This window comes from Coturnix japonica, chromosome 1, assembly GCF_054131305.1.
Source record: "Coturnix japonica strain WE chromosome 1, WE-NBRP24, whole genome shotgun sequence".
Lineage (NCBI taxonomy): Eukaryota > Metazoa > Chordata > Aves > Galliformes > Phasianidae > Coturnix > Coturnix japonica.
The window spans coordinates 11,979,544-12,005,506 of NC_140663.1; the positions used below are offsets into that span (position 1 = coordinate 11,979,544).

At 43.6% G+C, this 25,963-nt stretch overlaps 1 protein-coding gene across 3 annotated transcripts in view; it reads left to right on the top strand.

Annotated features, from left to right (window-relative positions):
- The window catches only part of LHFPL3 (LHFPL tetraspan subfamily member 3), a 219,670-nt gene extending 194,175 nt beyond the window's left edge, over positions 1 to 25,495 (top strand). For all 3 annotated transcript variants that reach the window (XM_015886239.3, XM_015886328.3, XM_015886410.3), the window contains one exon: positions 22,975 to 25,495. In XM_015886239.3, the coding sequence (XP_015741725.2) occupies positions 22,975 to 23,003 (29 nt within the window). In that variant the 3' untranslated portion in view covers positions 23,004 to 25,495. The remainder of the gene's footprint in view (positions 1 to 22,974) is intronic.
- Positions 25,496 to 25,963: the final 468 nt, after the last annotated feature.

Sequence of the window (25,963 nt, forward strand, 5' to 3'; positions counted from 1 at the left end):
AAATACAATAATCTTTCCCTGTAAGTGAGATCTGTCCATGAATTTGGTCTTCACTAGAAAGGGAAAGGAGTCTGAAGGCAAGGAGAGCATTCACCTCTGTGACTCCATCAACCAGTGAGAAAGGGCAGCAGGTTGTTCTGATTCTGGCAGTGGCTCAGGTCACAAAGTGCACCACCATCTGGATGCCAATGAAATGCAGAAAATAAGTAGTTTCACTGAACTGAAGACATACAGTTATCTTCAGCCTAATATATATTAAGGGGAGCGCAGTCACTCTCCAGAATGCCCGAAGCCAGCTCTGAAAGCAGAGCTCATATATTCTCAGAGGTGCTTGAGCTCAGATTGGCTTTGAAGGGGAGAAAATATTGCTTCCATCCAGTTCGTGCCAGCGGAGAACTTAAGAAGTAAATCAAAGGACACTAGGGACAAATCTTTGATAAAAGCATATCAAAACTTTGTTTAATTTGTTTGCACTGCTGCTGTAAAGCAGACTCACCGGAGACAATATGATCTACAAATGGAATTTGTTACTAAATCAGGACATGACTTACTGGAAGGATAAGTAATGATTTCATCTAAGTCATTACATCTCCCTATCAATAGCACATCTCTGTGGGGAGTGTACTCACCTCCGGCTGAATATTGTATGATCTCTGTAGGACAATGTCTGTGCGCTTGACTGAAGGACACGATAAACCCAACCACCCAAAAACCAGCAGGTCAAATTATCCCTGGCTGGCAGCAGATGTGTGTCGGTGTGTTGTATGTCCAATATCCAGTACATAATCCTTTTAGTCTGTAAAATTTGCTTCTGTTCAGACGTGGGAAAGTCACTCTCTAAGCCAGCAGAGGAGGGGTTGGATTCTTCTGTAAACACACATGTCCACAGATACTAAAGTGTCTGATTTATCCCAGGCACATATTCAAGGGATGGGAAAGCAATGCAACATGTGTCTACAGAGCACATATTACCTTACATGGATCTGTGCATATGCACCATTGACCTGCTAAGCCCTGGGGGCAAATACACCAAAACTCAAATACTGCTGAGATTTCATTGCTGAAAGGAGAAAGAGTACTCATACAGGGAGCTACAGCGGGATTCAGAGACACCACTAAAAACTATCCCAACTTTGCCTACTCCCTGAATCCTTCATATCTGTCCTTCATACTCTTAATTTTGTGTTCTTCTTTCCTCACATTTTGATGCAGCTGTTATCTACAGTCTTACAAACTGTTCCTCCTGAGCACTGCCAGCTTCTGGACAATACCTCGAGTGCCCTAGGGTCTGTATCTCAGTCTGTACCTTCTTTCAGAGTTATCTGTGTCCCTTCTCTGTAGGGAGGTCTCCACTCTCCACAACACTCTCAGTCTGTACCTTCTTTCAGAGTTATCTGTGTCCCTTCTCTGTAGGGAGGTCTCCACTCTCCACAACTGCAATGTCATATGGCTTCATTTAACTATGCAGCTTTACCTACAAGAGACCCATTATCTTACCTCACACGCCTATCTATCTTGTTTGACTGTAGTTGGTAAAACTATTATCTTCCACATCCAGGCAGCACACAACCTCAGTTTTATTTCCAGCATTCTCACCATCTTCTTCTTTCCAGGCTGATGCTGTCATTTAAACCCACTGAAATTCCCTCTGCAGTGCCACAGACAAACATTCATTATTATTTTTTCCCACAGTAGGGGCTGATAGCTATATCCTCAGTCTTCGTGACCTTCTCTGTTCTGGCCCTCTTGATGTTCACCTTGCCTTCCCTCAAAATGTCACAGCTAAAATTGATTCTTTGATTCAGTTCTCAAAAAAAAACCAGCACACTAAATCCTTTCACTTCTTCACCTTCATCTTCTTTGTCAAGTTCACGGCCCAATCTTTCAAAATTTTCCATAAAACCACTCTTCTGGGCCTTCCTGCTTGTCTCCTTCTTTACTCCAGGTTCCCTGTTTCTCCTTCTTCTGCATGAGGTTTCCCAGTGTGACACAGAACCTCTTCTCACAGTGCCACCTCAATGAGCTTCAAATCCTATTAGTTTTCAAGCTTTACACAGATGTGAGCTATTTTCAGAGAATCGGGCCCATCTACACTATTTTCAGGTCTTCCCTTGGTCTCCCACTTCCTCCTGCCTCTGGCGTGGAGGTATTACCTTATGACTGGATGCATACCCTCTCACTGCAGTGCCCCATGGAGACACAATATGTGTGGGGTCAGTGCCTTGTTCTTGCCCAAGTTATCCTCGATGAGTTTACCTCAAAGTAAGGCAGAACTCACCATCCAGAGGACATCCGTTCTTTAAGTATTTCCACCTTACCCTATGGTGCTCAAGCTGGAATATGAGGTTTAGAAATAGTTACTGTAACCCAGATCATTTAGTTGAGCTCCTTATTTCTGCTCTGTTATTTACAGACAATTTTTTGCATGATGTCACTTGCCTCTGAAGAGTTTTGTAATTAAGAAGTGAATTTTGAGTCTCCTTAAAGGCGATGCTGATAACAGATTAGAAAGATCAGAGATGCCATGAAGATTTCTGAGTAACAAGAATTAATTGTGATTAAATGGATCGCTGTAGAGTGAAGATTAGTCTTCGCAATTACATATCAGAATTAACAAACAAAAAAGAATACAACTATTTTTTCTGTTATATACTGATGATATATGCAGGCAGTGTATAGGGGTAATTCATTCACATCTGTGTCCCATAATGCTTACAGTGGTTGGCAATTTGAGTGCTGTGCGTAACTTAGGTGTTAAGGTTTTAGAGCCCAGATAGGCAGGATAATTATACTACAGAAATTACATCCGAAATTAGAGCATTTGAAAGGGCAAATCCCATTTGACCAATAGCAGCCATGATGGACATTATGTCCTGCAGCAAAAAATTGTCAAATCATTTGTGATAGGTTTTCAGTGTTGCGAAATATGTGCAAGTCATAACTGAACAGCAATGCTTGTACATTCTAAGTCTAATTAAATATAGCTTGTATAAAATGTTATGATGCTCCATTCACATGCTTAGAATTTAATTAATTTGTAGATTACATGCCCCTAGTAATAAATCTCTCTCCACGATCTCAGTCTGGAGACTTATAAAAATGCAGAGCTTCTCATCTGCTTTAAAAGCATCTCTGTCACTCACAGTGGTAAAGTTTACCGAGTCCTATAAAGGCTGCCTCCTTCACATAAACCTTGATGAGCCCTTTGTATGAAAGGTAACAGGCAGTGTTTATAAACTATCACTTGAGCAAAAGCACAGGCCGCTCTCTGGCTTCCTTGAAAACTCTAAGAACCAGATAGTAACTCTTGGCAGTGCTGGTCTGGTGATTAATATTAATTCAGTAAATAGTGAGCATCACTTCCCAAGTGGAAAATCATCCAGTTTGTCTAAATGTACATCATTCTAGTGATGCTCAGAGCATGACACTCTTCCCTTACTAGGTGTTGGGATAGGAGTTCTTTTTCTAATCAGAGCATACTGAAAACTTACTCCTGCCTCTTTTTGGGAGCTCAGTCAGTCAGTCAGATATGTTTTTAAATGCTGTCTGATAGACAGGCACATCTTGGAAAAAAACATGAATATTTTGCTATGAGGAGTACAAAATGAGCGTCATATATTTGGCAGGATTTCCCAGATTGTGCCATTGTAGAATGATAGTCATGTTTCTTGATAAGGATAGCAGCTGCCTGGAGGAATTCAATTAGGTAACTTGGCTATTTACCCAGCTAATCAGAAATCCTCTTGTTCCTATTTTTCCTCACCGTCAGTGATAGCACCGGAAGGTGCAGCAAATGTGCTTGTCATAACTGTTTCCATGCTCCATAGAAACATCTCCTCTTCTGTCATCTTGGGGCTCACGCAAAAACTCCCATGCTGGGGGACCAGCCCTGTTTTTCTTTATATCTGTAACCACACATCAGTCTTGAAAAATTAATGACTGACTGGGTGAATGGTGCCTGCTGAGGAGTAAGTAAGGTCAGCACTGGTTCGCCCTGCAGTGAGTGAGATGGCCTGGAAGTTGACACCATGCCACAGGCTGTGGGTTGAGGCCAGGCAGCTGTGTCCTATCAACCTGGACTTCATCTTCCCTTATTTCCCTGAGACTAGATGTGCTAAAACAGTTCACAAAATTACTGGATGTATTCATAGAAGAAAGATAAGCAAAGTTCTTCCAGTCAGTGATTCTTGATGATGATAGACTCCACAAGCCCAACAGGCAAATTGCTGGATAGCACAATATTCTAATACACCCCCAGAGATCTCCCTGCTCTGCCTTAGGCATCCACTGCCAGAAAAAAAGGAATGGGCTGATAGAGCCTCTGAACTGAGCTCAGGTATGAAATCATACAACCATGAAATCATTAAGGTTGTAAAAGAGCACTAAGGTCATCTAGTTCAACCACATACCCATCCTCATCCATGCTCCTCAGTGCTACATCTCCACATTTCTTGAACACCTCCATGGACAGTGACTCCATTATCTCCCTGGGCAACCTGCACCAGTGCCTCACCACTCTTTCCGAGAAGAAATCATTCCTAATATCCATCCTGAACCTTCCCTAGTACAACATAAGGCCATTCCCTCCCACCCTTATGAGCCCTTACCGGCATCATCCCAGCTGCCTGGGGAACACCTGCTCACCTGGGAATACTGCTGCATGCAATTGGTTCCCTTCTGTGCCCTCATGCTCTGCCAGCCCAGTATTCATATCAGGACAATCATCCCCATCTCTCACATCTCACCACAGAGCAGCAGCACTGATTCAGCAGAACATTCTCCTCATCTCAAACACTCAGTCCTTGCCACCCTCATTCCTTCCCTGAGCAGAGAAATCTCAGCTTTTATAAGTGTGCCCAGATTTATTTCTGTTATTTGCCAGAGTTAGGAAATATATGAGGTGATACAACGAACAGTTTTCACCAAGGCTACAAGAGGAGAAGTTGTAACTTTTTCTCCTAGCTACAGCTCAATCTGGAAGAAGTTTTGAAGTATGACACATAACTGCTTAATAAAGTCAACCCAAGCCTGCAGGGAGCCAATGGGACTTACAGGCACTGAGCTGAGAGCTGCCATCCAACCCTGGCAGTCAGCACAGCACAGTTAGCAAACACACACACTACTTAATATTGTGATGTTGTTTTAGCTGCATTTGTGTATCTTGATTGTTGGTATTTCCAAGACACAACAAATCTCCACTGAGTTGGACCCATTATTAATTGTGAACACATACAGCTGAACTTAGAAAAATCCTAAAATGGCAGAGAAATAACAAGAGATGTTCCTGGAACCATTTGTGCAGAAATCAGAGAATTATAGAATGGCTTATGCTGGAAGGGACCCTAAAGACCACTGAGTTCCAGTCCTCATCACTGAATTCCCAAGGGTTTTCAACAGCATTCAATCACCATCCCTGGAGGTGTTCAAGAAATGTGGAGATGTGGCACTGAGGATTGTGGTTAGTGGGCATGGTGGGGATGGGCTGATGGATGGACTATGTGGTTTAGAAGCCCTTTCCAACCTTAAAAATTCTATGATTGTATGATTTTAATCTCATGTGGGATTGCTGCTTCTCACTGGCTCCCAGCTGTAGGCACCCTGTGGGTGCTCCAGCAAGGAGAGCACATGGAAGCTGCACAATGACTGCACATGGAAGCAGTCTTTGCCATTATCTCCCTCCCAAAATGCTTCTGGAGTCAAACCCCCCCACCCAGCACCCTGTTTGCCCAGCTCATCTCCACACAGGGAAAGTCCCCATGGGCTCAGTGCTGCTGTCGTTACCAGAATTGGTATACTGATTGGAATACTGATGGGTGTGGGGGGTGGGGCAGGAAATCACTAAACATCTGTTTTAGTAGCTGAGAGGACTGCTTTGGTCTCTTAGCAACTATGGCAAAAGAAGCTACTGGAAATGTGAGATGTCTGGCCAAGCCCACTGGCATCCCTGGAAAGGAGTGTTGCTGCACTGCTGTGACTGCAGGCACGGGGAGAGCTGATGGGGAGCCCAAAGAACCCGGCCTCAATCCAGCCCACTTCCATCCTCCCTAGGACGAGGGGATGAGCTCAGTGTCATCAGTATGGCATGGCAGAGCATATCCCAGGGCAGCCCTATAGCCAGGAGTCACTCAAGTTTGCAAAGCAGAAAGCAGCCTGGGAGTGGGCACACCAAGCATCCTCCTCCTGAGGCACAGGGCTTGGCTGTGGCTCCTCTCAAAGGTTGCTGCTTTGTGATCATTACTTCTGAGTATATGAAAAGCTGTTCATGGCTGTTCTATGTGCCAGCCTCACCACTGCTTTGAGGGCTGATTTTTGCCAAATGGTTTTGGATCTCAGGGAGTATCTGCACTCATCAGGCTTAAGTTTGTGCAGTTCTGTCCTGGAGCAGCCATCTCACTTTTCTGTCTTCTTGTGGAGACAGTGTTTAAATCATTTAAATTTATGCTTGGTGCTGACATCCTGGCATGCTCACTGCTAATAGCTTATTTCCAGCCATACAAAGAGTATCTCATTCATTCAGATATAAGTATGGGGATGCTGACCTGTAGTTAATCCTACATATTCCTGACTTTTAATTTAATGACTATTAAATATTAATGGGGGCAGAGAGTGGAAGTCAGATCACCTTTCCAGCAGCTTAGTGCCCCTGTCACCAGGCTACAGTGTCATCTTTGATCTCATTTTTTTATTCCCTTTCTCCCAGTTTCACCTACAGGACAGGGAAAGCTGCATTTCACAGGAGACTTTACAGTAAAGCAGATGGAAAAAGGATTAAAGTTGAGCCAGGCTGTCCCAGCTCCTGGTACATGGTAAAGCCACCAGGATGTTGCATATAAAAAGGAGATGTTGTGCCCAAACCACATACAGAGCCAGATGCTCACCTATGCTAGAGCAGGTTTTTCCACAAACATGGGCACCCCTGGCCTAGACTCCCCCCAGAAAATAACTCGGTGTTCAAGGAGAGATGTGGGGGTGATGAGAGATTATAGCCCTCCCCTGAGGCATAGGGATGCTTAGGTCATCAAAGTCCTCAGTGCAGGAGAGACACAGAGAGCATCCAGCGGAGGCTGCAGATTCCCCATCCCTGGATACATTCAAAATCAAGCTGGATGGAGCTCTGAGCACCTGACTGAGCTGTTGGTGTCCCCGTTCATTGCAGAGGAGTTGGACTAGATGGCCTTTGAGAGTCCTTTCCTACTCAAACGATTGTGCATCCTCACAACACCAGATCCGGCTGCTGTAGGTATTTGTCTGTGCTTACATCTGCGGATCTTCAAATGATGACATTTTTCTGATTATAAAGCTAATGAGAAAAAGCAATCAAAGCAACCGGGCTTGAAGTGCATTAATACTTATTACTACCTTTTACAATTGCAATTATGACTTATTTACTTTTTTAATTACTATCGGGTTTACTTTTCTGTACGAGGCTCATTTCTCAGGAGTACCTCTCTGTCTACACTGCTTTATTTTTGCAGGAAAACGCAGACATTTAGTGAGATGGAAATTACTTCCTTATTATTTAAAATTAATTCAGCCCGTCAAAATGAGCTCATTGCCATGCACAGTGCTTCCTCTTTAATTCGGTCTCGGCCTTTCTAGAGATTGAAATTCTGCTCCGAGTTGATGTACATCGCAGGCGTTTTATACATATTAAACCCTACATATTAGGGGGATTAAGGCTGCATAGACATTTTAGAATAAGAATTATGAAACACGTTTTGCAGCAGGGATAAAAGAATGTCAGTTTTCTGTCAGTCTCGTAAACTGCTTTGCTGGCCAAGAAGAAAGCTGCAAGGATGCCTGATGGGAATAAAAGAGACTGTTGTTGGCTCCTGCAGGACTCTGAGTTTTGCTAAATCAGGACAAAACTGGGGAAAATATTTACATATAAATAATTGGGATGCTGGTGCTTCTTGCTTTTTCCTCTTGGAATAAAAAATAAGAGAATGAAAAGGAGATGAGGAGAGAAGAGCTTGAAACTGGTGACGGAAATAGGAAAGAAAAACCTCAGTAATGAAAGAAAAGTGCCCGCCTTGCCTGTATAGGGAGCAAAGCCAGGGGAGAAACTGAGGGAGGAGAGGGAACAGGGGTAGTTGAACTGCAGGGATGGATGAAGAAGGAAGGAAAGGAGCTCTGAGAGGGCAAAGCCTGTATTTCACTGCTTGTAATCCACGTGGCCCCCTAGAGCCCGTGGTGCATCAGGTCACATGTTTGGAAACACCTCGATGACTCATCTGCCTTGGGTTGCTGTCCTGGTCTCTGGCTCTAGCAAGAAGGCAGGGGAGATGAGGGAGAATCTGAGGGGAAGCCTTGCTTTCTGGGGCATCAGAAAAGATGCCATTCCATTAATGAGAAGAAACCATGAAAAATTTTTGTTCCATTCTATGGCTGAACAAAAAAAAATGTTGTGAAAAATCATTGATATTTTAGGCGTACCAGAAACAAAGCATTTAGTGCAACTGCTGCTCACAGGAAGGCAGAGTGCACAGGGAGCTGTAGGTGTGGCAGACACCTCTGTCCCTGGGGGCAGGATGGAGACATCATCCTGGAAACCATTTCCATACACGAGGCCAAGAAGGTGATCAAGATCAGTCAGCATGGGCTGACAGAGCTGGGAGCCTCGCCTGGCTCAGTGCACAAGGGAAAGCAAGAGAAGTTGTTTATCTTGACTCGAGCAGGGATTCTGACACTGTTTGCCTTTACATCCTCATTGACAAGCTGATAAAGTATGAGCTAGAGAAGCAGTCCGTGGGGTGGATTGAAATCTGGCTGAACTCTTGGGCTTAAAGGGTTGTGTTCAGGGGCACAGCGTGAAGCTGGAGGCCTGTCACTACCAGAGCACCACCAATTGGTAATGGGGCCAATGCCATTTCACATCTGCATTGGTGATATGGATGGTGGGGCAGATAAAAGAATGGGATCCTGTGCAGCTGCATACAGGGAGATGCCAGGCCTTGCACCTGGGGAGGTGGCATTCCCCCAGCAGCACAACCCAAGTGGGAAGCACACCTGGACCCCTTGCTTCCCCCTTTGCATTCTGTTTCAGGTGACTGTGAGCAGCTGAGATCCTGACACCACATTATTTTGGGATGGTGAGGCACAGGGTTTTGCAGATTTAACAGCAATGACTGTGAACCATCAGGAGTGTTTTATGTATACAGTCCCCAGGCTAAACAAAATGGGCTTTAATTTAAAGTATTTCATCTGCGTGTTGTGAAACCGTATGGGGGGATAGGGGAGAAACAGCAAAAAAAGAACCTTATTCAGAAAAATCAGGAGATTTTTTTCTAGAAGAAGTCTGCTGTCCCCAAATAGGTGTTTAATGAAGGATCCTAAATCTGATAAGCTATTATTTTTTGGATTTAGAACATGTAATAACGTTTTCATGCACACTCCAATTTTATATTTTTTTTTGAATTAAATTACAAGTAACATTAATTAATTTTCTTAATAATGCCACTTAGTTTGGAATGAGCAGTGATGCTATGAGGGAGATGGTAACTGTAGGTCCAGCACTGCCCTCTAGTGAGTGAAAGCGGCCCAGCCCGGTGTTGCCGGACCTGCCGCATCCCGCTCATTAGCGCTGGCTGGAAATGAAAGCTTTGCTTTTATCCCCACGTATCCCAAAGACTGTGAGTTGTTTTCGTCTTTTTATGGCTTGTGAGTTATTTGTGGCATTTTATTTTAGTCCTGAACTATAGCAGGAAGGAGAGAGGGGTGCTTATGAGAGTTATGTGAGGCTGGAGCTCAGTTCCTTTGCGTGTCTCAGTTCAGAGCAGGGGTTCTCTGCACACCCCAGAATCCCTCCCACTAACAGTGCCACCAGGACTAACAAGTTCTGCTTAAAATACCTCGTTTTCACAAAATTCTTATGAAGCTGGAGATACTGTGGAGTCTTCTTCTCTGGAAGTATTCAAGACCTACTTCCTCTGTGACCCACTGCAGGGACCCTACTTTAGCAAGGGGTTGGACTTGATCTCCAGAGATCGTGTCCAGCTTCTCTGTGATTCTGATTCTGTGATTGTGTTTTTTAACTCATAAGGTGATTCCCAAAGAACAGATCCACCAGAGATCACCTTCTGGCTGCAGTAACTTGCTCAGCAGTTCATCTACACCCACTTCAAAATCCTCAGCACTGGCATTTTCAGATTTCAAATAGTGACTCTGTAATACTCCCCTGTTCTGCAAGTGAGAAGCAGCAGTGTGGGGAGTTTAGGTTTTAGGGCACCATACTGTTCAGTACAATAAAGACACCTTCTCTTCCCCAAAATAAACCCATATCCACCCATGTGTTACACCTGTGCTGTTTCTACCTACTCACCCACATCCTTTTTTTGTATGGTTGGCTGGTTTTGTTTTACATAATGATGATCACAGTTTTAATTGAGTTAAAAGAAAACGCTGAGCTGATCTCCTCAGCATCTTCCTCAATTTGTGATCCATCCCATCAACCCACTGAAATCAGAGCACCATCTCCTCTGGCACCTTGTGCACCGAGTACAAGACACAGATATTTGCATGAACCAATTTGTCTCTTAAAAATATTTCTTCTTGACTGAAGCATAAATTGCCTTTACCCTAATGTGCTATGTAATGAATTGCATTTGAAATATGTTTATTTTTAGCAAACAAATGCTAATGGGAGCCTGCAGTTAAAAATAGACAGCGCAGTTGGCACAGAAATAAGGGCTGGGGAATCTTTCTTCCACTCATTGGTGGAGATGCCCTCTGTGTAAGGCATCAGGGAAGAAAGCACCTTGCCCCTGTGAAGGTCAGCCCTTCTTTTAGCTGGGGAAATAGTGAGCAGTTGTTCCTCGCTTGTCACTTGGTTTACTAACAGCCTCTGTGGGACAGCGGCCCCAGGGGCTGTCCTAATGGAAGAAGAGATCCTCTATTCCCTTATCCAAATGGTCAATGAAAATCATTTAACAATATCAGACATAAGAGGGGTTGCCATGTAACTCCAGTTAATGCATTTCTTCAGCTGGACTGTGAATCACTGATCACCACCCTAAGACTATGCTTTTCCAACATGTTTTGCATTGATTTTCATAGCAGTTTATCTGCATAGTGTTTCTTAAATGCTGTGAGAATGCTCTTCAGCATGTAGCCCCAGTGGTTAATACCAAGCACAAAGACTGCAGGAATGATTCGATTCTATTAGTAGATTGACTTATATAAATGGGAAATGGGTGCATATTCACATTAAAAATGGAATAATTATATACAATATATATAATAGATCAAATCTATCTAACTAAAAGATCTAGCTTCAACCTTTCAAGCCCAAACCAGAATACTAGACTGCAGCCTAAGCCAGGATTCTAAGAACCAAAAGCAAGGAATCCCAATTAAAGACTTTACTGCAGTTATGTGTTTCACAAGGAGATAACATTAAGAATCAATATTTTATGACATGCCATATGTGACTTGAGTCATCTGTCACGTTTTATCCTAAGTTGTTGAAGTGACTTGATGGATGAAAAGTAGAGGGAAGTAAAGCAGGTTTTTTTTTTTTGCTAGCATCACACTTTTGGATAAATTTAACAGTTAATAGTGTACAGCAAGCAATTAAAACCCATCGGTTAGTTATTAAGGAACAAATTCTATTCCTCATGTCCTAAGGGAATTGCATCTCATAAAATTTCCAATTCTGATATAAGAAGACAGCACAAACTTACTTCCCCTGCATGAAAAAAAAAGCAGAATGCTGCTATTTAATGCACAGATGAATACTGATTTGGGTGCTTTATATAATAGGGAAGCAGCAAGTTCCACCTACGAGTACTACCTGTCCTCTGCTGGGATTTAGCTGCTGAGTCCTCAAATACCAGAGACAGGGGAGCCACAGACTTACAGGAGCATGATTGTATGGAAGATATCGCTCATCTGTTGTCCAGGAATAAAAAGCACAGTGAACAGATGAGATGAGATAAAAAGGAGGAAAGGATGAAGATGAAATGACTTCACTGTTTCCTACAGGTTAAGAAATGCTGCAGATACTCAAGGTCTTCTTTTTCATGTGAATCCTGCATTGAACTTGAATATCAGTTCTCAAATAATAACCCTTCCTATTGTTTATAATTGCCAAGAAAACTCCTGCCTTCAAGAAACACAAGGTAAATAAGAAAGAAATCAGATTTTCAGAAGCTGATGTTTGCAGGTCTCCCTTGTTTGGTGGATTAATGGCTCATTAAGATTTTCTGGAAAGCAAAGATTTTGTTTCATGAGAAATGTTGACAGGATTGTGCTTCTCTCTTCTGGCATGGAACAAAAATGGACACGTTTTCATTTTCACTTGGTCCTGTAGGTAGTTAGAGGGAAAAAAGCCAGTTCCCAAAGAAGCTAAGGACTTGTTTATCAGAGCATTTCCTTTCATTTTCCACATCCCTCCCAGAATAACATCTTTGATGTGATTAAAAAGAAGCACCTGAGAAAACTTCAGTCTCAACAAATTGGTATTTTGCACTGAGAAAACTTTTATTGTAAAGCTCTTGTGGGCAAAATGCCTGGGAAGCCTGGGAGACCAAAAATCTGAATGACTGCATCTTCTTTGTGCCTTCTAGTGGTCAATAATGAGACTTTGCTATCAATGAGTTTTGTGGGACACTCAGAGAAGGAAGAAAACAAACTCACCTCCAGGCAGCTCCTCTTCCTTCTTTTGGATATTCTGTGGTCATAGTGGTGTTGAGTGACAGGAGGGGACAGTTAAAGAAAACTTCCTTCTTCTTGGATGCTTTGGTTAAATGAGTAGCAGAAGGGGTAGAAGTGTAAAAGGAAAATCATGCAGCATTCACATGTAAGTGTCTGGTAGAAACCTGCATGTATTTAACTGTCTGTTCCCTCAGAAGGGCATTGAGAATACTTCAGAGCAATAAAGTGTTGATGATCTTAGCAAATTTTTTCAGTGTATATTGCCAAAAAGTCTGGATTTTTTTCTAGTATTTGAATTTGCATTAACTCAGGTAGGAGATCACAGAATCACAGAATTGTAGGGGTTGGAAGAGACCTCCAGAGATCATCGAGTTCAACCCACCTGCCAAAGTAGGTTCCCTACACCGGGTCACACAGGTAGATGTCCAGACAGGTCTTGAATATCTCCAGAGAAGGAGACTCCACAACCCCCCTGTGCAGCCTGTTCCAGTGCTCCATCACCCTCATCATAAAGAAGTTCTTGTGCACATTCGTGCAGAACTTCCTATGCTCCAGTTTCTGTCCGTTTCCCCTTGTCCTGTCTCCACACACTGCTGAAAAGAGTCTGGCCTCACCACTCTGCCCCCCTCACCTCAGATATTTATAGACCTGGATTATATCCCCTCTCAGTCTTCTTTTCTCAAGGCTAAACAGACCCAGTTCACTTAGCCTTTCTTCATAGGGGAGATGCTCCAGGCCCTTCACCATCTTAGTGGCCCTCCGCTGGACTCTTTCCAAGAGATCCCTGTCTTTTTTGTACTGGGGAGCCCAGAACTGGACACAATATTCCAGATGAGGCCTCACCAGGGCAGAGTAGAAGGGGAGGATCACCTCCCTCGACCTGCTGGACACACTCTTTTTAATGCACCCCAGTATGCCATTGGCTTTTTTGGCTACAAGGGCACACTGCTGGCTCATGGTCAATCTGTCACCCACCAGGACGCCCAGGTCCCTCTCAGCAAAGCTCCTCTCCAGCAGCTCATCCCCCAGCCTGTACTGGTGCATGCAATAATTCCTCCCTAGGTGGACATGATCGTTTTGAAGTTCTTATCCCTGATTAAGAAGTCATAAATTGAATTTATAGCAAGGTGTCATCCTTTAGATGTCTTAGGCTAATTCTGATAATGTTATACAATTGGACTATTGGCCATATTATTCAAAGACAAATCCAAGGATATCTCTACACTTCAGTGTACATCCCATTGCCACTCCAACCATCATGCTCAGAGAACTTCTTTTCAATGAATGAGACTTGAGAAAGAGCTGTATCTAAAATACTGAAGCCAGGAGTTGGACTCAGTGATCCTCATGGGTATCCCACTTGGGATATTCTGTGATTCTATGATTCTCAAAGGAACACCGAGTGCTGCAGAAGCCATAGAGATGAACAACGAGGCCATCACCTGGGACTGGAGACCCACAACTTTGGTAACAACCATGCCTACTAGACTGTAACCATGGCTGAAGCCTTCCAGATTGTTGCTGCTCACACAGAGAAATCCAACACTCTACCAGAGGTGTCTGACCTAAGCTGGCTGCTTGTAGTCCTGACCCTGCTCAGCAGCAGAGGGGAAGCAAGGAAGATGATGAAAAAAAAGAAAAAGATTTGCCTTTTTTCCTTCAGTTTCTGCTTGTTTTTGCATTTACTGGGACTGAAGTAGTAGCTCAGCCCACACCAAGTGCTGGGAATTTTGCCTTTGCCACCCCCTGTCCCACAGCTGCTGAGTTCTCAGGAGACCCACACAGCCTTTGCTCTTCTCCAGGGCCAGAGTGATCTCAGAGGACATAAGAAAGAGACTCCAAATGACAAGTTTTGGTGTCTGAAGCAATGAAATATTTAAACCTTGCTCTCTCTGGGATATTCATCATCACAGATTTACTTATCCGCTGCTCACTGACAGCAGCGACTGACAAGGAGGATGACAGCTGACATGTATTAACCCAGACTCACATCACAAGCCGTCACTCCAGAGCAGAAATCCATCATTAGGATTTAAGCTCCTATGAGGTGTCTCAGTGGGAAGCAGATAGAAAATGCAGGAGGCATCTGTGCTGGCAATTGGCACGGCTGAGCCTTGGCTGTGGGAGAGGACAGTCCTGGCTCTGCACTCACCACAGTGCCATACCCTGGTGGAGGAAAATGAGAGGGAACGTTGGACAAAAATCACTTATTTAGGGTAGAAAGCACTTAGGAGAGCTTTGCTTGAGCTGCACAGCAGGCTACTGCATTAGCACCCACACTGAGGGCTCGTAGTGCTGTGAAGGGCACAATTTCACTGCTCCTCAGTGAATGCTGCTGAGGGTATAACAGCACAGACAACATTCAGTTTGTCTTTTTCCCAAATCCTCCCTTTTTTCACTGATAACTTTCATTTCTGAGTAAATCTACATGAGTGTCATTGAGGAAAGGGTGACTGATCACTGAGTTCTGAGGAGCCCAGTAAAACTGGATGTTGGTTTGTGGTGGTGAGTGAGGTGTTTCCACTCCTCGTCAGTCTTTCCAGTCAGGCTGGTGGTTTTATGACTCCACCCTGCTGTGAAGTTCAATCAGTTAAGCTTCTGTATTCACATCTTCTTACGGAGAGGCTTCTAGACGCCATTCGGGGCTGTAGCAAACCTGACAGCCCTCCTACATGCTCTTCAGCAGTTTCCCAACACAACCCTCCCTTCCTTCTCTGTGCAGGATTTCTGCCTTCACAAATCAGCTTTGCAGCAATCTTGCAGGACAGCTTGAAAGGGAAGATGAACAAAATGATGCTGCCAGAGGTTCCTCCAGGACATAGGAGGTCTCAGGTGCTCCTTGCTGCTTGCCAGGCAGTTCTCTATGGCTGATGGTGGTCACCAGAAGCCTCTCCTCCTCTTTAGATCCTTGTTTTGCCATCCCCAAATCTAGCTGAATTTCACTGAGCCCCATGGAGATATTTTAGGGTAACTTCCTGTAAGGAGTTTTTCATGTAACCACATAGCTTTGGGATACATGTGTATTATGCATGGCCCCAAGTATCCCCTCTTTTCCCAAAGAATATATAGATAGTTAATTAATATTCTCATTCTCAAATAAGCCTTTAACTAACCATTAAGCTGTGGTTTTGAGCTTAGGACTAAAGCTTCTCTAGATCATTAATTTCCTGCTTCCTGCAAACACACACTTTGGCAACTACCTCTTAGCAGGGCAGGAAGTGGATCGATGCTGGCAGCTCATTAGTGGGGTTGGGATGCAGACCCCAGGTTCCTGCAGCCCTGGTTCAGTGTTTGCTTTCTCCACACTTATAGGCAGGAGCTATCTTGGGTGAGGAAACACCATGCACTGCATCAGCTTTGGAGATGGCTGTGAGGAGTGATGGCTTCTCATGGGAACACAGCCCTGTGATGAGCCTTGCATATGTTTCATGTTTGTTTCATAGAAATCTTGATTGCAGTCAGAGGCACCAGGAAAAAGTTGCTGCACTCAAAATGAATAAGCACTCACTGAAACACTCATCCTTGCTGAAACTTCCATTTTGCTGAAACATTTGTCCCCGTAGATGCTAGATCAAGAGACATAATCAAGAGCACAGGTTTTAGGGTGGATGTCTCCTGGTACCACAGACACCAAGGTAGGGCAGGCTGCAGGTCAGGTCTGTGCATTGCTCCCAAACTGTGCTGGCCAAGGAGGAGGAAATTTCATTTCACAGAAAGAAAAGACAGTTTAAAAGCTTTTATTATTCTGCAGCATTAAAGATTTACCAGCACTGATATTATTTGCTATGGTTTCCAAGATGCTTACACTGAACTTCTTGCAGTTGTTTTAATGAAGTATAACATTGGATAGTCAGCAAATTATTTCAGAAAATTTGATGCATAGAAAATTTCCTTTTAACATGCCAGAATGGCCAGCAAATTGTCACGGCTCTGCTTCTTTCTAATGGGGGAAAAGCTCATTATATGAAGTGGGAAATTATTAGGGGAAATACAGTCTCTTGAAACAAAGTCAAGCTCTGTTTCTTCTGCCATAGTAAAAAAAAAAACCAAAACCATTAATAAACCATGTCCCTCAGTGCCACATCCACAAGGTTCTTGAACACCACCAAGAACAAGGACTCCGCCGCCTCCCTTGGCAGCCTGACCAATGCTTCGCCACTCCTTCTGAGAAGAAATTGTTCCTAATATCCAACCTGAACCTCCCCTGGTTCAACTTAAGGCCATTTCCTCTTGTCTTGTCACTGTTACACAGGAGCAGAGGCTCGCCTCCATTCAGGCAGTTGTAGAGAGCAATAAGGTCTCCCCTGAGCTTTCTCTTCTCTTTCAGTCTGAACTACCCCAGTTCCCTCAGCTGCTCCCCATCAGAGATGTGCTCCAGACCATTCCCAGATCTGTTGCCCTTCTCTGGACATGCTCCAGGGTCTCAATATTCTTTTTGTAGTGAGGGGCCCAAAGCTGAACAAAGCAATTAAGCTGTGGCCTCACCAGAGTTTGGAACATCACTAAGCCTAGGCATGGTGCTGGTCCTGGTGAGCAGCTCTCCCTGAGCTCAGCCATGCTTACAGCCCCACAGGGTGGTTCTGGGCTCCTTTCTGATTTCTCAACATGAAAAAGTAGAGCTTTGTATCAACATCAGTAAGATTTGTTTTCCCGTACTGAAGGTACGCTGACATCAGCTTCTAATGCTGTCCAGCACAGAACCAGCCAACTCCTGGAACGTACAGAACTAGTAATGCTCAATAGCAATCTATTATTAACAAAATGAGGAAAACAGACAAATATACATTGACAATCCAGACGTTTTCAGGTCTCTCTCCTCAGGGCTGCGTACTACTCCAACACGGCCTGGCCCTCAGCACGGCTCTCAGTAAACAAGTAAGATCAAAGATCCCAACAGCTTTTAAATGAAGCTGATGCGGAGCTTTCTGAGCAGTCTGGTCACGCAGCTTGAAAACTCACAAAACAAACAAAAATACCTACAGATCCTCTGGGTTCCAAGAAAGAAATTAAAAAGCAATGCCAGCAAATGTGTAGAATACAAAGAAAGTACAATGTTTTCTCATTCAACAGCTAAGGAACAGGAAGAGTTTAGGAATCGCTGCTCAGGGACTCCTGTTCAGTGACAGCAATTTATTTGACCATCTGGGTAAAGAAAGACTGCAGCAAACCACACGGAGGAAATAATAATAGATGAACAACAAGACACTGATTCTGCTTGACTTGAGCCTACGACTCTGTGGAGCAGGAAGCTGCTTCAAGTGAAAGGCGGTATTGATGGAAGCATTTCAGCCTCTCCATCCTTCCATCAACAGACCAGATCCCCCATGCCAGCAAACCTTTCCTGAGACGTGGCTGCCATCCCAAATCCCCAGCAACATCAGCAACTACAAAAGACAAATTGATGAGCCTTCTGGAAAGGAACCACCAGAGGAAGGAGCATCTCTCGGATGCCTCTTGAATTTCTGTTCTTCAGTAAAAGAAAGCTCTCTGGGAGAAAGAATAGGAGGCTTTTTTTTTGCTGTGTTTGTTCATTATGATAAAAATCTTCCTTCTCTCACTAGGCACAGAGCAAATATTGAAATGGAAGAAAACACTTTCCACTGTTTGGCTGGATCTGGTCCCTACATCCCAGCATTCCAGCACCCACCTTGGCACACAGCCTGCCTTGTTCAGTGCTGAGCAGCTGAGCAGTGGCAGTTCTGGCCCCCAACTGCCCCACTGGGGAACCCAGGAGCTGCTGGTGGCAAGGCAGAAGAGCTGTCACCCCAGGATGTTTCCATCAGCACAGACTGGTACTGACAGCTGACAGAGATAGCAACTATGATGTTCCTCTATTCTTGGATAGGTCTCTCTTCCTTCTGCTTGTCACTCTCCTCCTGCCTTTCTCACCAATGCACATTCATATGTTGTACTTTTGGAGCCACTTTCAAACCAGAAGGCCACTTGAGCCAGGGATTAGGCAGGTTGGTGGAGGAAGCTTGAAATCAGCCTCTACTTGGGGCTTCAGAGCCTGTCATTGCCATCTGGTTTTATCTAGGTTCATCTAAAAGAGAATCCTGTTAAAAGAAAAGAAGATGTCAGACTCGGATGAGGTGCTTTCTTTAAGCTAACACTGGCACTGAAAAAGTGCAGTCAAACTCCAGCTGCCCAGACATGAGAGCTGAGCAGAGAGGAACCTGATGAGGTTCAGCAAGGGCAAGTGTACTGTCCTGCACCCTGAGAGGAATAACCGCATGCATCAGTACAGGTGAGGGGCTGACCTGCTGCAGAGGAGCTCTGAGGAGAAGGACCTGGGGGTTCTAATGGAGACCAGGTTGGTCATGAGCCTGCAGTGTGCCCCTGTAGCCAGGAAGGCCAATGGTTTCCTGGGATGCGTTAAAAAGAGTGGACAGTAGGTCAAGGGAGGTGATCCTCCTCCTTTGCTCTACCCTGATGAGGCTGCAGCTGGAGTGCTGTGTCCAGTCCTGGGCTCCCCAGTTAAAGAAAGACAGGGAACTGCTGGAGAGATGAGGAAAGGCTGAGAGACCTGGGACTGTTCAGCCTTGAGAAGACAAAGGGGATCTTATCGACACTTTAAAATATGTAAAGAGTATGTGTCAAGAGAATGGGACCATGCTCTTTTCAGTGGTGCCCAGAGGCAGAACAAGGGGCAATGGCATGAACTGGAACACAAGTGGGAGGACAGATTTCTTTACTGTGAGCCTGACTCACCTGCCCAGCCCCCTCCCTGCACCCTGCACCCCTGCACCAGGCCCACCATCCCCTATGCTGTGTTTCTCATCCTATGAATTCCACCCTTCTAGGATTACAGAACTGTAGAATCACTACAGTTGAAAAAGACCACTAAAATCATCCAGTCCAACTGTTGTGGAGGTGAAGCCTTAAGCTCACCTCTGGCGAAGCCATTCTTGCTCTATGAAGGCAGCCCTGAGACTCAGCCTCACGCCCCAGCAGGACTAAAAATACCAGCCCTCAAGCTGTGCTGACATGAGTTCTCTGACAACCTGCTACAAACAACTAATCCACAACTGCCTAATAATTTGATATTTCAGGATAAAGATCATCACTGCGTGGGTAGCAGTTTCTCTCTCCACATTTCCATGCATGCTGTCAGTCTCCATACAGGACAATTACAAATCCCATCATCCAGGATTCCCACATCTCACTCTGTCCATCCTGAGACGGACTCCAGTCTCCTCCCATGGTCTACAGTGCTGCAGGAGCCCACAGGTGCTCACCAATGCTAGGAACCATCAGAGGATGGAATCAGTTTCCCGTGCCTGCCCAAATGCCTGACTCTGGGAGCTGATGTTATGTGAGATATCACCCCAAGCCCACCTCCCACCTCCCATCTTCCATCTTCTCTCTCCTCCCAAACACGCTCCTCAATTCTTTCATCTGGTAAAGAAAATGAACTTGAAGGAGTCAAGAATACAAACAGGGGGACTGCTGAACCCTGGGCTCCAGACCTGAATTCCCAATATATCTCTCCTTTCATGCTTTGGCACAAGATGATTGGACTTAATCGTTCCATTCTTCTTTTATTTTTTCTTTTTTTTTCAAACAAATTTATCTTAAAATCACATTTTTTTCTTGAAACTTTATCTTTTCTTCTCATAACAGCTTCAAAACACACAAAAAATCTTCAAAATTAAAAAAAAAAATCCCCCAAATAATGTATCCCACTCTTTCCCCCCTCCTTCTCCATAGCACAATGAGCACACTGAGCCTGCAACCAAACAGCCTCTCTGCACCCACAGCATTTTTCTCCTGCTCTGTGTCATTTTCTACATACAGCAGCAGAAAAAGGAAAAACATAATGCAGTGTAAGAATAGATTGGATTTTGAAACTACAAGGCAGATACTGGGAGCATGGAGTGCAGCTTTAGGTCTGCAGTGTGCCCGCCAATGCACAAGGTTTCTCCTTGTGACTGACAGCATATGAGTTGTTTATGGCTGTAAGAAGTACACAGATACCAAGAGGTCAACAAAATTATTCTGACTCGATTCTCTTTATCCATTTTTGTACTTCTTCCTGGAAAGGGTCTCTTATAAGATGCCATTCTTTTGGTTTAGTGGTTCATTCCCACCATTATCTCCCTGTGACCCTGAAACTCTCTTCTTGGATGCTAGAAAGGCCCTTGTGCAACCATGAACTGACTCTTCTGTGGGCAAAACAGACTGGGAGTTCTTTCATTCAGAGCATTTAGAAAATTCCTGAATGCTTCTGAAACAATTTCCCACAGCACTGTGCTGGGAGAAACCACTGGTCCATTCACCTGTGGGCTCCTGCCAAATGATGTGGATTTGGAAAAGCACTGATTTTGGTGTGGCCATACATGCCAGCTGATCAATAGCTCGAGGGACCACAGTGATTGAGTGTATTTGGAGACAGCAATGAAAGATTAATGCTCAGAATGTTGCTATTTTCTAGAGTACCAGTCAAATAAACAGCAAGAAAATTGTTTGAATGTGGCTGATGATAATTAATGGGGTGAAGTGTTAAGCCTGCTATAGAGAAATTGTATTTTGACTTGCAAGATGCCTTCTTCCATGTACTTATCATCCAACTGGCTTTAAGGTAATAGGATGTAACTAATTCCATGAAATCCAGTGTGTTCAACACCTTGGGAGGGAGCAACCACAAAATCTTAATGTCTGTTTTTACCTTCAAAACAAAGAAATAGCAGTGTGAGAGTCCCTGAATATTTACATGAACACTAAAATGCTGTAAACCCCTTGCAGAGTGGATGCAACCCAGGTCTGCCATCAACAGGAGCGACTTCCCTAAGAGAACATCTCAAATACAAGTAACACCCTGTCAGGATGTCAGCCCAACAGGCAGTCCTTCACAGCTTTAGATAGAGAATTAAACAGCAGAATACCTGGGTGGTTTGGGCAATGGAGCTTTCACAAAGATGGCTCTCATTAACTGATTTCCAGGCAGCAGCAAGGAGTCAATCAAGAGCCCATGGGGTGGTACGAGTCAGACTGAGAGGTGTTGGATGTGAATGACTTCTTTCTGCTTTATCAGCTAGGCACCTCTGGCAGTTATTAAATGTCATTTCTGTGTGTGTAACACCTGTATGCAAAATTCATTGAAGGAATAAATAAAGGGCTTAGCAACCCAGACACTACTACAATCCAAACTCTGAGTATTGCTGGAAATCCAAAGAACACTGCTAAGGATTTGCATAACATAGGGACATTATGTTATGATTAAAAAACAAGTGAAATAAATGGTTCCTTCAGCTCTATTAGTTTTACCTTGCTCATAGGAATATAAGGACATGTGCTCCTCACCATGTAACTATGGCTTTCCTCACCTTTCTGTTTCACCAACCTTGGACTGTATAAGAAAAGAAACAATGCTTATGATTCTTGGATGGTTTATTATTTCCTAGTTCCTAATATCAGCAACATCAATAAAAATGTCCTTTTTTTTTTTTTTTTTTTTGTGAAATACATCTGGATTATAAATAAATGCTGAACATGTGTGGACTTAAAGGAGTCAGAACTTTCCTGCCGGGATCAACTTCGCTTGAAAGACATCAATTCAAGCATCAGTGGGAAGTTGATGCAGGAAGCAAGCGTGCAGGGCCAGGGGGAATTAACTTGGGGGGAATCAATTATCTGTTTTCTTGCTCCAATATGTTTAAGAGCTTCTAGTTCTGAAACACTTCATTCACTGTCATTCCATGGTTAAATTCATTCTTTCATTTTTATAAAAACAACCGTGTTTTCCTCTAAGTTCTAAATCCCAGCGGCCTCCTACTGTGGGCACTGCATTAGGATGAGTCCAGTGGCATCAAGATGGAGTTACTGCTTCCTTTCCCTTGGGCTGAACACGAGCCAGCTACAAGTTTACTGGGACTCTTTGGTCAAAGCCAAATGCAACCACGCAAAGCAGCGCCTGAGGGCTTGACAAGGCATACACAGCCCAACCGTTCCCTACAGCATCACCATATATTGTTTTATCACAGTTACAAATGTGCATTTCTGTGTTCCTCCAGCAAATTTGGTTCTGGTCTTGTACACATTGTGTCTTTATGTCCATATCATTCAAAATTTAAATGAAACAATGCCACTATTTTGACCTCATGTGTTAATTTCTGATGAAAACTGGTATTTAAGACTCCTAGAATACAAATCATTGCTATATTTGAAGACCAAACTTGCCATTTTTCATGCTAAGTGGAAATGCCAGTAATGAAGTGTGTGCAAATACTGCTCAGATGTTTGGCTTGAGCCAAGTGCACGCAGTGTGAACGTCTCTATATTGGCTGGCAGTAAACCAACTTTTCTCTCTGTTTTACACAGTCCTTCTAAGCCAATCCTCACTAGAATGAGCACAAAACAAAATGAACAACAGCTTTTGTACATCAACATTAAAACGGGAAGAAGCTTGGAAAGGGGCCTCCGAGAGAGAAGAACGCTGACGAGAGCAAAACCGCCTGATTGGTAAACGCTACCTTCTAACATAGACCAGCCAGACGTGGAAGGGATTTCTAGAAGAGAAATGCAATCATGGATTACACACCAGCTCATTAGAAACTGTTGCTGAATTCAGCATTCAGAAGACATGCATGAAAAGTCACATTTGGGGAATAAATTCAAAGGGGTGTAGTTGTTGCTAGACAAACATATGTAAAATATATGCATCGAGGAGGTTTGTAAATGTCATTTTTTTTATTCAGACAGAAAGCAAAGAGCTTTAAAACCTTTCACAGTAGAGAGGCAGTTAACTCCAGACTATTCCTATCCCAGTAGCCAAGAAGCTGATAGGACATCTCCTAAATAAGCATTTATAAATAGACAATGAATGTCTCCATCATCTAGTGGAAAAGCATAACTTTTAATGCTACATTTCTGCACTTCATTTACTTCAGTGTATAATAAGTTGACTAAAACTGTAATGCTTCTCAATTTTTACGGCATATGTGTTCCAATTAATCTATGTCTGTAACAAATTTAAGACTGAGAAATTACTTCTGACCTATAATCTAGTTCTATGAAGCATATATAGTATAAGATATGTCTGACTGAATATCATCATGCTATAATTTCCCAACCAACATAGAATTGTTTGCGTTTGAAGTAGCAAAACAAAAGCATTTGATTTCTTTTTTCATAGAAAAAAAGTGATTTACCCTTTAAATGTACTAAACAGCTGTAAAGGCATTTCTGTTCTTTTCCCTGTTCTGCCACACAACTACAAGGGAAGATATCTGGCCCCATTATTGCCAATCAGAATAGGTGATTAAATGTCCCTTCTGGCCTTAACTCCACACGTCAGTGAAGAGACCACAAACAAATGCCCACTGCAGACAGCTCTGTGCCATACGGGTGTGCAGAGCCCAAGGCTCCCATCCGCAGGGGCTGCCCAACAGGCATCCTCCTCCCAGAGCAGAACACAGATGGAGACACAGGGTACTGAGAAAGACTTGGGTCTGAGCACCAGGCAGAGAGCAGCCTGTGCTCACTGTACCCAGTGCCAAGTGCAGCTCCTCATGACATGGCAGCAGCCCCACACTCCTCCTGCCCTCTCCTGAGTATCAGAAGAAATGGCTAAAAGCATCACTGGCTGCTATTGTCAGTCCTAAATGATATGATACATTGAAGACAGGGCAAAGCATGAGTTAAAGCTGATTTTTAATGATTAGCTGCACAACACAAAGTATTCAAGAATTCAGAAGAATTCAGTTTTCTCAGAAAACTGGTTTCATCTTTGACTGAAAAATCATCTTCTAGCCAATAAACTCAAGGAATTTGGTAACTTATCTAATCACCGAGGTACCAGTGTGGCACTGCTGATTTTAGAAACCAAACACTGATGTAGATGGATGGCTGCAAATAAATTTATATGTGAATCTGGGGAGCATATAAAAAGAGATATAAATAAATGTTGTTTTAATCTAAATCTGCTCTTGTAACTGTGTGTAGGAGACTCCCTGACCTCTGCAGGACTGGTGTTAGAGCTGGTCAAAAATGCCACCCAACTCAACCAACCCCCCATAAATGCAATCCCAGCACCTGCTGCTGCGCTGAAGTGCATGCAAAGGAAAAAACAGATAATTGGACATGAGGCTGTATGAAATCACTGAGGTTCCAAAAAGTTTTTAAGTCTGTGGTCAGTCCAGCCTGTGGCGGCTGGGAACTGCACATTCTTAAAGGCCGGGTGCATTCGGGAGTTCCTACTCAGTGGTGTCTCAGCAAAGCCCACCTTCAGTCACTGATCCTGTTGGCCCACAGACGCACACTCATCTCAAAAGGCTGTGGAAGCTCCGCTATTTGGATGTGCTGTTGTATCACCATCTCCTCTTGCTCCTTATGTTTACCTCTACCCCAAATTATTGCAGTCGCAGGACTTCTGCTGTGACGGAAATCACTGAAACAGGGTTTCTCTGTCATATTTTATTTGGTTATATAGCACTAAGTTTTGCATCATGGTGACTGTGTGAAGAAAAAGTCCTTTATAAATACACACAACGTTGCAAAAAGCGTCATCACAAGACCCTGCAGCCCAAGCAGGACAGCTCCACCAAAAGGTACCATACAAACAGGAGACTTTCAAGGACATACATCACTAAATGTTGGCTCAGTATGAATAGTATGTTTTCCCTTTTTAAATGTAACTGTTTTCCCATTACACTCCATTGTAACTTGTCAACTGTAATTTTTTTTAAGTCAACAACAAAAAAAAAACTGTAAAGAAAACTGTTGGAATACCTGATTTTCTGTAAAAATAATAACGACAATAATTTTTGTTACTTTAAAGTATGCTTGGTATTAAAGTACCTAATAAAGTCCAACAAGGAATTTTGTAGCATACTAAAATAAAGTGTGATAGTGCTTTTCTCCAGCTCACATGTGGTAACGGCTGCTGTTGTTGGGATTACTGTTTTCCCCTATTGTAGGTACTAGAATATTTAAGAGCTTTAGTACTTTCAGCTGATTATCTGATTATTCAAAAGGAATTAAGAACTAGGCAGTTAACCAGCCAAAAATGAAAGAAAGAGAGAAAAACAGAAAGAGAAAGAGAGAAAGAGAGGAAGAGAGAAAGAGAGGAAGAGAGGAAGAGAGGAAGAGAGGAAGGAAGGGAGGAAGGGAGGGAGGGAGGGAGGGAGGGAGGGAGGGAGGGAGGAAGGAAGGAAGGAAGGAAGGAAGGAAGGAAGGAAGGAAGGAAGGAAGGAAGGAAGGAAGGAAGGAAGGAAGGAAGGAAGGAAGGAAGGAAGGAAGGAAGGAAGGAAGGAAGGAAGGAAGGAAGGAAGGAAGGAAGGAAGGAAGGAAGGAAGGAAGGAAGGAAGGA